Source organism: Sparus aurata, chromosome 20 (genome assembly GCF_900880675.1).
Source record: "Sparus aurata chromosome 20, fSpaAur1.1, whole genome shotgun sequence".
NCBI lineage: Eukaryota > Metazoa > Chordata > Actinopteri > Spariformes > Sparidae > Sparus > Sparus aurata.
Window position 1 is genome coordinate 14,262,700 of NC_044206.1, and position 11,423 is coordinate 14,274,122.

Sequence of the window (11,423 nt, forward strand, 5' to 3'; positions counted from 1 at the left end):
AGGCACATTTGTTTTATTTTATGGAGAAAATGAATATTTCTGACTTTGTATTATTATATTATATTAACATTCTGAGTTTTAATTTCTTCTCCAAAACTACATTGGGCCCCTTTAAATCATAAACAAATGACAAATAACAAATACATAGTTCTTTACCAAGTTAAAATACAGAAATTGTTTCTGTCCTGGCTCATGAGGATGTTTGTGCTCCGGCCTCAGTGAGGAGTCTTCAGTGACAGCTGCTGTACAGTATGTAACATACAGGCCATGCAGCGGATATACAGCTGTTGTCGTCGCGCTGTGTGATTGGCTGGCAGCAGAGGAGGTGGTGGTGAGTACTTCACTGCACGTCCAGGCCTGGAGGAAACCGCACGAGAAGATTCCGCAGAAGCGCGCGTATATATTTTAACCGGCACATTTCCACACAGTTAACGGACTCCGTCAGCGGGAGGATTGTCCACCATGTCGTCTATGTTGGGGATGGTCGCCAAACAGCTCAAGAGCCACCCAGCTGTAAGTCAAGAATGCTAAAAACCTGTCATGTTGTCTCTAACGTGAGAACGACCCGGTGACATTGAAAGCGCAGCGTGCGGAGGACGCGCGCCCGCTCCCGAAAATCTCACCTTAATTATCAGATCAATTATTATAGAGCTTATTGTAATTATAATGAATGTTATGTTTGGGAAATGTTACAGTGTGTGTGGATGGTTATTTTATGATATGCGTGTGACAGGAATGTCACACCTCCCTCTTTGTTATTCATGTTCATGTAGAGGCTTTCATTTTCAGCTCTGTCAGCCTCCAGTCTTCAACACGGGATTATTTTTGTCTCTTTTCTTTCTCGGCATCTCTAAAAAAGAAAAAAAAGAAAAAGACACCACCTGCTCCGATGCGGATGGATACATCAAATAATAGATCTAATTGGCATGTTTTAAAGGCTGGAATCTGGGCTGTTATGGGAAAGATAGAAACATAGTCCCTCTATAGGAGGTACATTCAGGTCCACACAGCCATGCCTGCTGGTCTCCGCTGCACGTACAGTATCAGCTGTATGGTCTCTATACTGGCATGACTCAGGCTCGAGCAATGCATAGAGAGAGAGCGTTTATCCAAGGGCGAGGGGGTGAGACGGTCTGCTTTACGGCAGCCTCCATATTAATAGATCACTGGGTACTAAACTGTGTACCTGCCCTTTAAGTGAAATGGCACTTTATTGTCCCAGTAATGGTAGAGGACACTATGTGACTATTCTAGGTATATATAAGCGTTAGACTGACGCTTCGCACTGTAGCTGAGCAGCTGGAATTTGATAAAACACCGGCTCCCTCCCCTCAGGGAGAGTCATGAGACTAATCTTAGGGGTCAAGAGGGAGACATGATAGAACTATGACACACGTAATTATTCTTTTCCTCTTTTGCTTTTATCTTGGGAAGCACCGGATAGTTTTTACCTCGGAACTGAGTCAAGTCGAACAAACAGTCTCTGGCTGGACATGGTAGGAAGACACAGGGGCGTTTTAAAGGAAAAGTTCACCCAAAAATGAAACGACAGTCGTTACCTATTGATCCCAGTGCAGATGGAAACAAAGAGGCAGTTAGAGGTAGTACATTTCTGGAGCTTCACAGCAAAACAGCGTGGCATCATTCTCCCAAATAACTGGAGTGGATGGGGATATAATAAAATATTTTTTCAACACAATGTTTTAAGCCCAGATCTTCACTGATGCCGCTCAGCGATAAGTGTTGGTACACACAGCGTTTGATGTGAGTGCAGAACACATCTACAGGAGATGTAGATGTAGTATGTAACTAAACAATTTTGGATCTCTGGCCTTCTGGAGGCTTTGATTACGCCGGACAAGCTGTATGGAGCCATTTTATGTTTTAAAAACAAGTCCCCAGCTACTTCAGCTGTTTAGGAGAATGCTGCAACTCTGTTTTGTTGCGAAGCTCCAGAAATGTTTTGTGGACTACAAAACTTCACCCGATCTTTCATCAGCATGAGGATGAGAAGATAACGACTGGATTTGTATTTTTGGGTGAACTTATCCTTTAAGGTGCCTCAAGCCAAAAAAGGTGTATAACCAATAGAATAAAGAAATGTCATCTGAAGAATGTCTCATTGTGATTCTCCACCAGCTTATCCCCCTCTTCATCTTCATCGGTGGAGGGGCCACCATGAGCGCCCTGTACTTGGGTCGGCTGGCTCTGAGGAACCCTGATGTCTCGTAAGTCTCCGTCACACGCGGGGAACTATAAACTTCGGGTTTAATCTTGTTCTCCTCAGCGTCCGTGCGTGTTTAAGAATCACCGCTTATGATCAATTTCTTCACATTTTCTTTCCCGCAGATGGGATCGCAAGAACAACCCCGAGCCCTGGAACAACTTGGAGCCCACCCAGCAGTACAAGGTACGAGCTTTTAAGCACTTCATGCACAAATAACCTTTTTCATATTTCTCTTTGCAGCTCGTCGGTCGCATTTAAAATGAAAGAGTATTTCTGTGAAGGACAAGCCATATCTCTTCTCTTATCATGCCTCAAAGTCCACCTTGTACTCTCACACTGAATTTATACGTGTGTTTGTGTGTGTGTGTGTTTCCAGCTTTTCAAAGTGAACATGGACTACAGCAAGCTGAAGAAGAACGGGCCCGATTTCTAAGCCGCCGCTGACCCTGTCGTCACCTGTGATGAGCCTTTGCACTTTTTGCCAAACACAAGACAAAACCCTTGACGCCGGACACATTTTAAATCACATGCTGTGTACTGCGCTCAGTCGGTCAGTTCATTTCCAGTGTGAAGTGGGGAGGGATCATTCACTTATCAATGACTGTATGAATAAAACAGGCAACCACCTGTTTTACCAATCCATGAATTTATTTTTGTCTCTGTTGTAAATTATTAAAAACCATTTTAATCACACACTTTTCACTTGAATGTGTTCTTTTTTTGCACGGGCTACAGTAGTTTTGTCAAAAGTCAAGTTTAGGGATTCATAAGAAAAAGATAACAATGGTACTTTCTTGTTGGCATGCTGGTTGAGTTGCTAAGAAAAACATTAAAATATGGGTGCTTTGAGGCCATTATCAGGATATTTAGTGGCATGAAAGGTAACCAGAAACACCCAGGTTGGATGTCTCATTGTCCACCACTGTCAACTAATTCCTGGATTTATCTAAATTTTTATCTTACCATCGACAGCTGACATTTGGTTTGACTACAAAAGGAACTCATTGTAATAAAACTGTTACTGAAGGGATTTGAATATGGACCTGCTTGTTGTCAACAGAAAGTTCCAAATGAATCTTCTCCTGAAAAAACATTACATATATTTCACAGACGTCAAGGCCTCACTTGAGCTGTAGTTGTATGGAACATGTTTCAGCTCCTTTAAGAAATTACTGTGAGCAATGAGTTCTTAATGTAGGGGAAATCCAGTCATTTCCTGTCACGTATTGAGGTTGTACAGTCTGTGGATAATACGTCAATGGGGGAGAGCAGTGAATGAAAACTGCAGCTGCTTTGATTTATTATTGTCCATGTTGGAGACATTACAGCAGGTCAGGAGAGGTTCCCACCACTGACTGGTTCTATTTTTGATAAACCCCTTTTTATATAATTAAATGTTGGCCACACGCAGGGAAGATCTGACCACATGTCCCTTTCTTTAATGGCGTTAAAAAACATTTTGTGCACCAAATTGTCTCACCCAGAATAAAACCTTAACATGGACACATTCGATGTACAGGCAAGGATCTCAGGTGTTTAGGGGAAATTACTACAAAGTTATATTGGCATGTTAAAATAACCCTGGTTTTAAAATTATTTAGGCTTTATTAAAATGGTTGTATCATTGGTTTGTTAACAGACTAAGTGTGAATTTCACATTCATTTTTTGAATGAATTTGTTTAAATTCTTTGAAAAATGCTTCAACAAACGTGGTGTCATCATTCTCAGAGGACCTACAAATTATGTTTGTATGTTTCCATGTTTATTTATTTGCTCATTTATACTCATTTATCTATTTATTTAATTTACCTTGGGTACATTTATCTAGTTCACCCATGACAAATGATCTGAAGTTCTGGCTGTTATTCCTTTTTTTTTTTTTTTTTTGCTGTTACATGAGAAATACAATAACCCTGCAGAGAAATGATATTACTTGGAGAAGAGATTACGAAAGAATGTTATCATTTTGTTCTGTAAGTTTTATAAACATTATGCAGAAAAATAAGATAGAAGATAAAAAGAAATGTGTTGATTTAAAAGTGAGAATTATCATTTGTTAGTCTAGAACTAGAGCCCTTGTCTGTATTTAACACGTCTGTTGGACACATTTTGCTCTTGTTTTCACCTCATGTTAAATGTTACTGGTAGCCTGTGTGTCTGTTTTTTTCCGTGTGTCCAAGAAAACAATGTTGATCACGAAAAAACGACGAATCAAAAATAATCTTCCAAATAATCTTCTCTGTGTTCTGCCCAGAGACGTCGGTTGGTAGCGGTAGCGCTCTAATTTGTGGCAATCCGCCAATTCATTGAAACAGTAGAAGAAGAAACCGCCTTCTCGCGAGGTTTCACTCAAAAATAACGCGGGACAGTGTGAGGTATGAATCCGTTGAATTTAACTACGTCTACGGTTAAATAGGTGTAAAATAATGATTACCTTGATACAACCTGTAATATATGACACCACCCTCAGTTAAGCTGCAGTTGATGGAGTAAGCGTTCGCTGGAAAAATCGTTTATTTATACAAATCCGCGAATTTTCAAGGTTAACGCTACTGTGTTTGCTCTTTGCAAACGTTTGTTAGCTAGCTAACATCAGCTCACCAGCTGACTGTCTGCTCGCCTTCTAAATGGATCCTACGGAGGACTTGTCTGCTCGGGTCCTGCTGAAAAATATTCTCAGCACCGAGACACCCAGGACTCCCATCACCCGCAGGTACTTCAACAGCACAATAACATTTACTAATTTTGTCTGGGACAAGAGTAACTGTTAGCTAAATCTTATTAATTGTGTTTCAAGCGTCAGGTAACTAACGCTAGCTAAGGTAATGCTAACATTAGACATCCTCGTTTATGCTTTGACTTAAAGTTGGCTGCTTTTGTTGAATAGACAAATCTCACACTATAAAAAGTCTATAAATAGCCCACGCACCTGACACAAGAGGTGACAAGTTGCCTCAGTTCGTGTCAATGGCTTTGAATCCAGTTTTGAGTTCATTCTGAGCTGTCTTCTCTATAGTGCCTCCGCAGCACCGAGTACCAGCGGGACCAGGCGCAGCAGCAGAGGAGGTAACAAAGATGTTGTTGCCCAAACTCCACAGGACATGCTGAGGCGCAGCATGAGACACAAAATACGTGAGGTGAGGAAGACAAGCAGAGTCAATGCTGATGATGGTTATGTTGTTGTGCCTCTTAAATCTCACCCATCGACCTCCTTTCTAGAGTATAACGAGGAAATCCCTGCCTGCTACAAAAAGGAGGACCGCCTCAGTCGTGATCAAAAAGATAAACACACCTGGCCAACCCTCGATGCTGTTTGATGATGGGGACACACCAAGGCACATACTCAAGAACATCCTGCTCACAGGTGAGTGTATGGGCCTGCCTGCATTTACACACCATGCTGCAGCTGTTTGTTGTCCTTCTAACCATGTCATGTTTCATGTGATTCAGAGCCTGTGAGGTCCCCTGTGGTTCATGAGAGAGCTGAAACAGAAGAGCCACAGCAATCTTCAGCCAGCTCCGGCACTAGCAGCAAACGTCCAAGGTTAGCACCGTGTGTAAATGAAATGATGTTATTTCTTTTTATATCATTGCTGGGCTTGATGTGCAGTCTTCTCCTGCTAGACTGACTATTGAGTAACTGGCTAGATGTTGCTCTGTATGTATTACAGGTTTGTATTTGCTTCAATTTCAGCATTGAGCTGTCGGGGCTGGACTTGCCCGATATAACTATTGGCAACGCTGCAAGTATCGTGATGGGACTGAGCAGAAAGAGACCCCGTCGGAGCCTTAATGTAACAGCTTTTGAGAAGCGTCTTAAAGGTGGAGAAGGTAGGGTTAAAGCCACCACTGTTTGGTTTCACTGCTACAACTGGATTTTGTAAGATCCTAAGGATGTTTAGTATTGTAAATTTGTATATATACATTACTGCATGTGCTTACAGATGTTGAAGAGGAGATCGAAGAGGCTTTAGATGAGCAGTCATCACTTTCTTTATCAAGGTAATCTGTAAAAAAAAGCAAAAATGGTTGACTCATCAGGAATTGTCTGATTTGTACTGACTGACGTTATTAAGTATGTTTTTGTTTTTTGTAAAAAAAAAAAAAGCAATTTAACTTTTACAATGTTAATAAATGAATAGATAACAATGTGGCTTGTCCAATCTGTTTGTTCTTTTTTTGCAGTTCCACTTCCCTGAGTTTAAAAACTCCCTTTGTGGATGTTCGGACAGAGCGAAAGCACCTACAGAGAAGAGTTTCTAACCGACGAAAAATCACAGAGGAAGAATTTGGTGCTGCTGTAGATAAAAGGCAGATGGGAGGTGATTATGATTATAACCAAATTTTTCCTTATTGTTCTGTGTGTGATCACATATGTAACAAGTTTTTTTTTTAAATGAGTTAAACTGTAAAATGTCATTTAGCAGAAGATAGTTTTTTAAAACTCTCCCATTTATTCTGACCTGTTTTGGGGTATTTTTGAATGTAAATGTTATGTTCCAGCCCAGCAGGTTGAAGGAAACTCTTGTTTTTTTAAGTGAAGAGAAGAACACTGTAGTAAGGATGTGAGTCATTTGCAGCTGCTGTCAACGCTAAGTCTTTTTTTTTGTCCTTCGTGGTTTTGTCTCTCCCTTCTTGTCTCTCAGAAGTGAGCACCTTCGTCGAGCGGGGTCACAATGAGACCACCTTCTCTGAGGGCTTAACTTTGGGTTTCAGCAAACTCAGCGAACCCGACATCACCACTGATATCCTCCACTGCAACACGGCTCTCTACGCCCAGCCTGATGCCATGACCGCCAACTTTTCCATCGTTGCAACTCAGGACAAACCCACGGTTATGGCGTCTCAGATTCAGAGACAGATGATGGAGGAGGAGGAGGAGGAGGAGGAGGAGCTGATGGAAGCGGCACAGAACATGCCAGGGGAAGTGGGTTCATTGTATTTGTTTCCAACTGAAGAAGGGGTAGTGGAAGAATGTCAGACTGAAGAAAGTTCTTCTCATGATGCAACTCATGGTCAACATGAAGATGCTGCAGCCATGTTGCAAACTAGTGAAAGGGATGATACAGCCGAGTCTGAGGAAGACAAGAACAGAGTGGAAGCTCAAACCAAAGAGGAGAATAAAGAGGATGGTTCAGCCGACTCTCAAGCTGAGGAAGAAGAAGAAGAAGAAGAAGAAGAAGGTGGAGTTGATTCCCAGCCGAAAGAGGAAGTTGCAACCAAGTCTCAGTCTGAGGAAGAGGAAGTTGTATTAGACTCTCAAACTGAAGAAGAAGAGGGTGCAGTCGACTCTCAAACTGAAGTTTTAGGTGCTGTTAAGGAAGAGGGGGACGCTGTAGAGTATCAGATTGGTCAAGACGATCCTGCAGCGGGGGGTTTGGCTGACTCTCAAACAGAAGATGATGAAGAAGAAGAAGGTGAAGTTGAATCCCAGCCTGAAGAGGATGTTGCAACCAGGTCTCGGTCTGAGGAAGAGGAGGTTGTACCGGACTCTCAAACGGAAGAAGAAGAAAAAGAAGAGGGTGCTGTCGAGTCTCAAACGGAAGAATCAGGTGCTGCTGAGGAAGAGGGGGACGTTGTAGAATATCAGAGTGGTCAAGAGGATCCCTCAGAGGGGGGTTTGGCTGACTCTCAAGCCGAAGATGAGCTTGATGGGGTGGCAGAGGAGGAAGATGATGAGCCGGCATCAGAACAGCTGGCACCTAACTTTGAACACATCAGTCGCAGATCTCATTACTCTGCTGGCGGAGTCATGCTGGTTAGAGAAGCAGAGGGTTTGTCAGACGCCACAGAGGCAGGTGAGGACATCAAAAAAACATTTCCCAGTGAATATTAGGGCTGTAACCAACAATTGTATTTATCATTGATAAATCTGCAAACTGTTGTTTAGACAAATTTTTTTTTTAGTTGATAAGAAAAGAAATACTTCAAAATAGGCCTGTAGTTGGTGAATAGTCGTCTAGTTGATATTAAATCTATTGGACTGACTCATGTCAAAGTCTTTTAAAGTATTTGTTAACAACCATGTGTTGATATTTGCATGTAGAATGGTCTGATGGCAAGTCAAAAGCACACAGTGCTGTTGATGTGCACAGCAGCCTGGAAATGGGAACCCACGAGAGCGGTCCGCATCATACTGAGATCCCTGACGTGGCTGAGTCCTCTTCTCAAGGACAGTTGGATGCTTCTCGTTCAGAGGCTGAGCAGGACGCTGATAAAGAAAACTCCTTACGTCTGTCTGAAGAAGAAGCTGCTCAGGATTCTGCTGAACAGGAGGAAGAATGGGAGGATGGAGACGATGCTGAAGAGAATGAAGGTCATCCTCTCTTTGTGTCTGTGTTTTTTTTTTTTTATGAAAAAAAGTGAGATAAAAGTAAAACACTGTTTTCTTTTGTAAAACCTTCAGAGGTCCCCAGCAAGACTCCAGCATTTGTCAAACAGAAAAGGAGCTTTTTTCACCCTGATCCTCTGGACTCACCTGTTCTAAAGGATGTTCAAGCAAGGCAAGTTGCATCTCAAACATTTCTTAATCTTTTACTTTATAAAAGTTGATATCAAAATGGTCCAGGGCTGATAAAATGTTGACCAGTTGGTGCAGAATGTCCAACGTTAAATACAGTTTTAAAAAGTAACTTTATAACTTTTAACTGTCTGGAAGGCAACAAAGCACTTGATTGATTATGCAGATTTGATTGATGTCTTCAATGTTATGTACGTTGTATGTTTTTCCAGCAGTAGCACAGGTGATGGTTTGCCTGCATCTAAACCAAAAAAGCAGATGAGAAAGAGGGAACGCTCTGAAAAGAAAGGAGGCCTCCCTAAGAGCTACCTTATGAGCGTGTTCAAGCACTTTGCCAAAACCAAGGTCTCTGCAGACGTGTATCCTGTTCTGCAGGAAACGTGAGTTATTGAAGTGGCCGCTAATTTTGTTTTGCGCTGTAATAGCTTCTAACTCTCGTACTGTACACACTGACCTCATTGATATTCACTGTCTGTAACAGGATGGATAAATTCTTCGAGCGGGTGGCAGATGACTTGGAGACGTACGCTCTTCATGCCAAGAGAAAAACCATTGAGGTTGAAGATGCTGAACTTCTGTTGAAAAGGTAGGAGGAGGGTTGTGTTCTTGAATGAGTTTGCATGCTGTTCTCAGATAGCCATAATGACTTTCTGTAATCAAAAGTTTTTAACAAACACATCCCATAAAATGTTAAACTTTATTTAGAAAAGTTGGATAAAAGATTTGTTTTATGGCCACACTGATTGGTTGCTACGCTTTGCGTCGATGAAGAGCATGAATATTAGAACTGTATGACATCTGCATTCAGCACAAAATAAAATGCTATAACATGTTTATTTCAGCATGAAACACTTTTTTCATTCTGGAAGTTATAACACCAGTCACCTCCACAATCCTCAGACCTGTATTAAGGGTTTTTAGACACTTGAGGGCAGTTCAGAAAGCTATAAACACTATGTTGACATATTACCTAATTGTTACAGCTGACGTGTACAGACCCAGCAGACATGAAGCAACATCAGCATTAACATGTAGTTGTGTTTCTGGTGAAGCTCTGTTACGGTCTCCATTAATTCTTTAGCTTTTAAATTCTCCACTATGTTAACTAGCTACTTGCTAACTGTGTCTGACTGCTGCTTGGTGGTTGGCAAGTATTGCACAGTGGAATTTAGAGTTATTTGGTAGGACAAAGCACAGAGAGTGGTGACGGTGAATAGAACGGAAAAGTTGCAGAGCCCTAAAACCTAAACACTGACCTGAAAGACATTCTAAAGATCTGTGAAGCTGAAGGATCTACAGATACAGTCATAGCTCCATGTTGCCTCAAGCAAAACAAACCCTTTTATTATAGCAGCTTTAACAAAAAATAGTGACAAATACACAGACAAGAAAAGTACAGGCAAATGTCACATGAATTGTCGTCCTCTAGATGGCAACCTTGAGCTCCAAGTTCAGTCTGAAGAAAGGCTCAGAAGAGAGTAATTGAAATATGCAGCGTTGATCAATGGGAGCATAGATCTTGCCTGCTTTATAAATAAAAATGCCTGACACTTAATTACTTACACTAAACTGACCCGGTGTGTTTTTGCACTCTGCAGGCAGGGTTACATCAATGACAAGGTGCCAGTGGAAGTGCTCATTGAAAAATACCTTCGTATGGACCAGCGCAAGCTTCTGATCCCCATCGCAACCAGTGGAAATGTTGTTATTCCTAAAAAGCGGAGATGATTATTCTTTCTTCTTTCTTTTCTGAACAACTGATGTCTCAATGTAACGTGTACCAGAATATAAAGATTTCTGTAAATCTGTAAATATTTGTTTGTGACGTCTGTGTAGCCCTTTTCTTTGTATTTCTCATCTGTATTAATATACTGTGTGGGGTCGAGTGTCGGTATACATTTGCATGTGATAAAAGCATTGGCTGTTTGACAGTTTAACAGTGCTTTGTCATTATCATGTAAGATTACATCAGTCTCAACTTCCCTTGTCTTTTATGCACACACTTTCTTTTATGAAACAGAAAATGATGTACAGACTCTTCAAACTAATAAACCTTGGAATTATTTCTCTTTCTTATTTCTGTGCTGGATTAGCAGCCTTTAACTGTAGTCATTGCACAACACTGGTGATAATGTAGGTGTCCTTTGACAGATTAGTCTTGCAGTTTATCATGCTGTTCTTGACAGCTGTTCTTGAAGTGTTATGGAAGCATTTAAATTGTGCATTTAAAGAGCGGTCAGAGTTTGGGTGAAAGATGATCTAATCATATATTTTATGACTGTCAGAAAAGAAAGAAAGTAACACTTTGCAGGACTCTCCTTGTAAATCCATCTATAAAGGTCACACTGTTCATTACTTCGAATTCATTATCATTAACCCCATCACAATCAGTGGAACTGGTGGAAACAAATTATTTTGCTGACAAAAGCAAAGTACTGTAGGTGTGTTGATGAGAAATCTCGATTTAGGGTTCGTTTTTCACAGTTTATTGTGGGAGAACTTATGGAAATTAGAGGTTAAATATGTATTGGAGACACCTTCAGTGTGAGCTGATGAATCCAGAGATTTATACCGTCTACAGTTTAATTAAACTCAACCTCTAACAGTTGATATCCATTAATCTCAGCCTGCTGTGTTAATAACCTTGGCATGAAGCAATAGCTCAAACAGTCAGC

General features: G+C 41.1%; 2 protein-coding genes across 3 annotated transcripts; both read left to right on the forward strand.

The window, feature by feature from the left end:
- Positions 1-232: 232 nt before the first annotated feature.
- LOC115571589 (cytochrome c oxidase subunit NDUFA4-like) lies at positions 233-2,922 on the forward strand. The gene is made up of 4 exons (XM_030401058.1): positions 233-513; positions 2,140-2,228; positions 2,350-2,410; positions 2,604-2,922. The coding sequence occupies exons 1-4, from the start codon at positions 463-465 to the stop codon at positions 2,658-2,660; spliced, it is 258 nt and encodes an 85-aa protein (XP_030256918.1). The 5' UTR covers positions 233-462; the 3' UTR covers positions 2,661-2,922.
- Positions 2,923-4,561: 1,639 nt separating this feature from the next.
- Positions 4,562-10,813, forward strand: cenpt (centromere protein T). 2 transcript variants are annotated; one of them, XM_030401056.1, is made up of 13 exons: positions 4,562-4,941; positions 5,245-5,365; positions 5,448-5,592; positions 5,679-5,772; positions 5,923-6,059; positions 6,173-6,230; positions 6,414-6,550; positions 6,875-8,026; positions 8,275-8,544; positions 8,635-8,731; positions 8,961-9,128; positions 9,230-9,334; positions 10,347-10,813. In XM_030401056.1, exons 1-13 carry the CDS (start codon positions 4,856-4,858, stop codon positions 10,474-10,476), a joined length of 2,700 nt encoding a protein of 899 aa, XP_030256916.1. In that variant the 5' UTR covers positions 4,562-4,855; the 3' UTR covers positions 10,477-10,813. The 2 variants fall into 2 exon arrangements, with proteins under 2 accessions (XP_030256916.1, XP_030256917.1); XM_030401057.1 differs by having other exon boundaries at positions 8,964-9,128.
- The last annotated feature ends 610 nt before the right edge of the window (positions 10,814-11,423 follow it).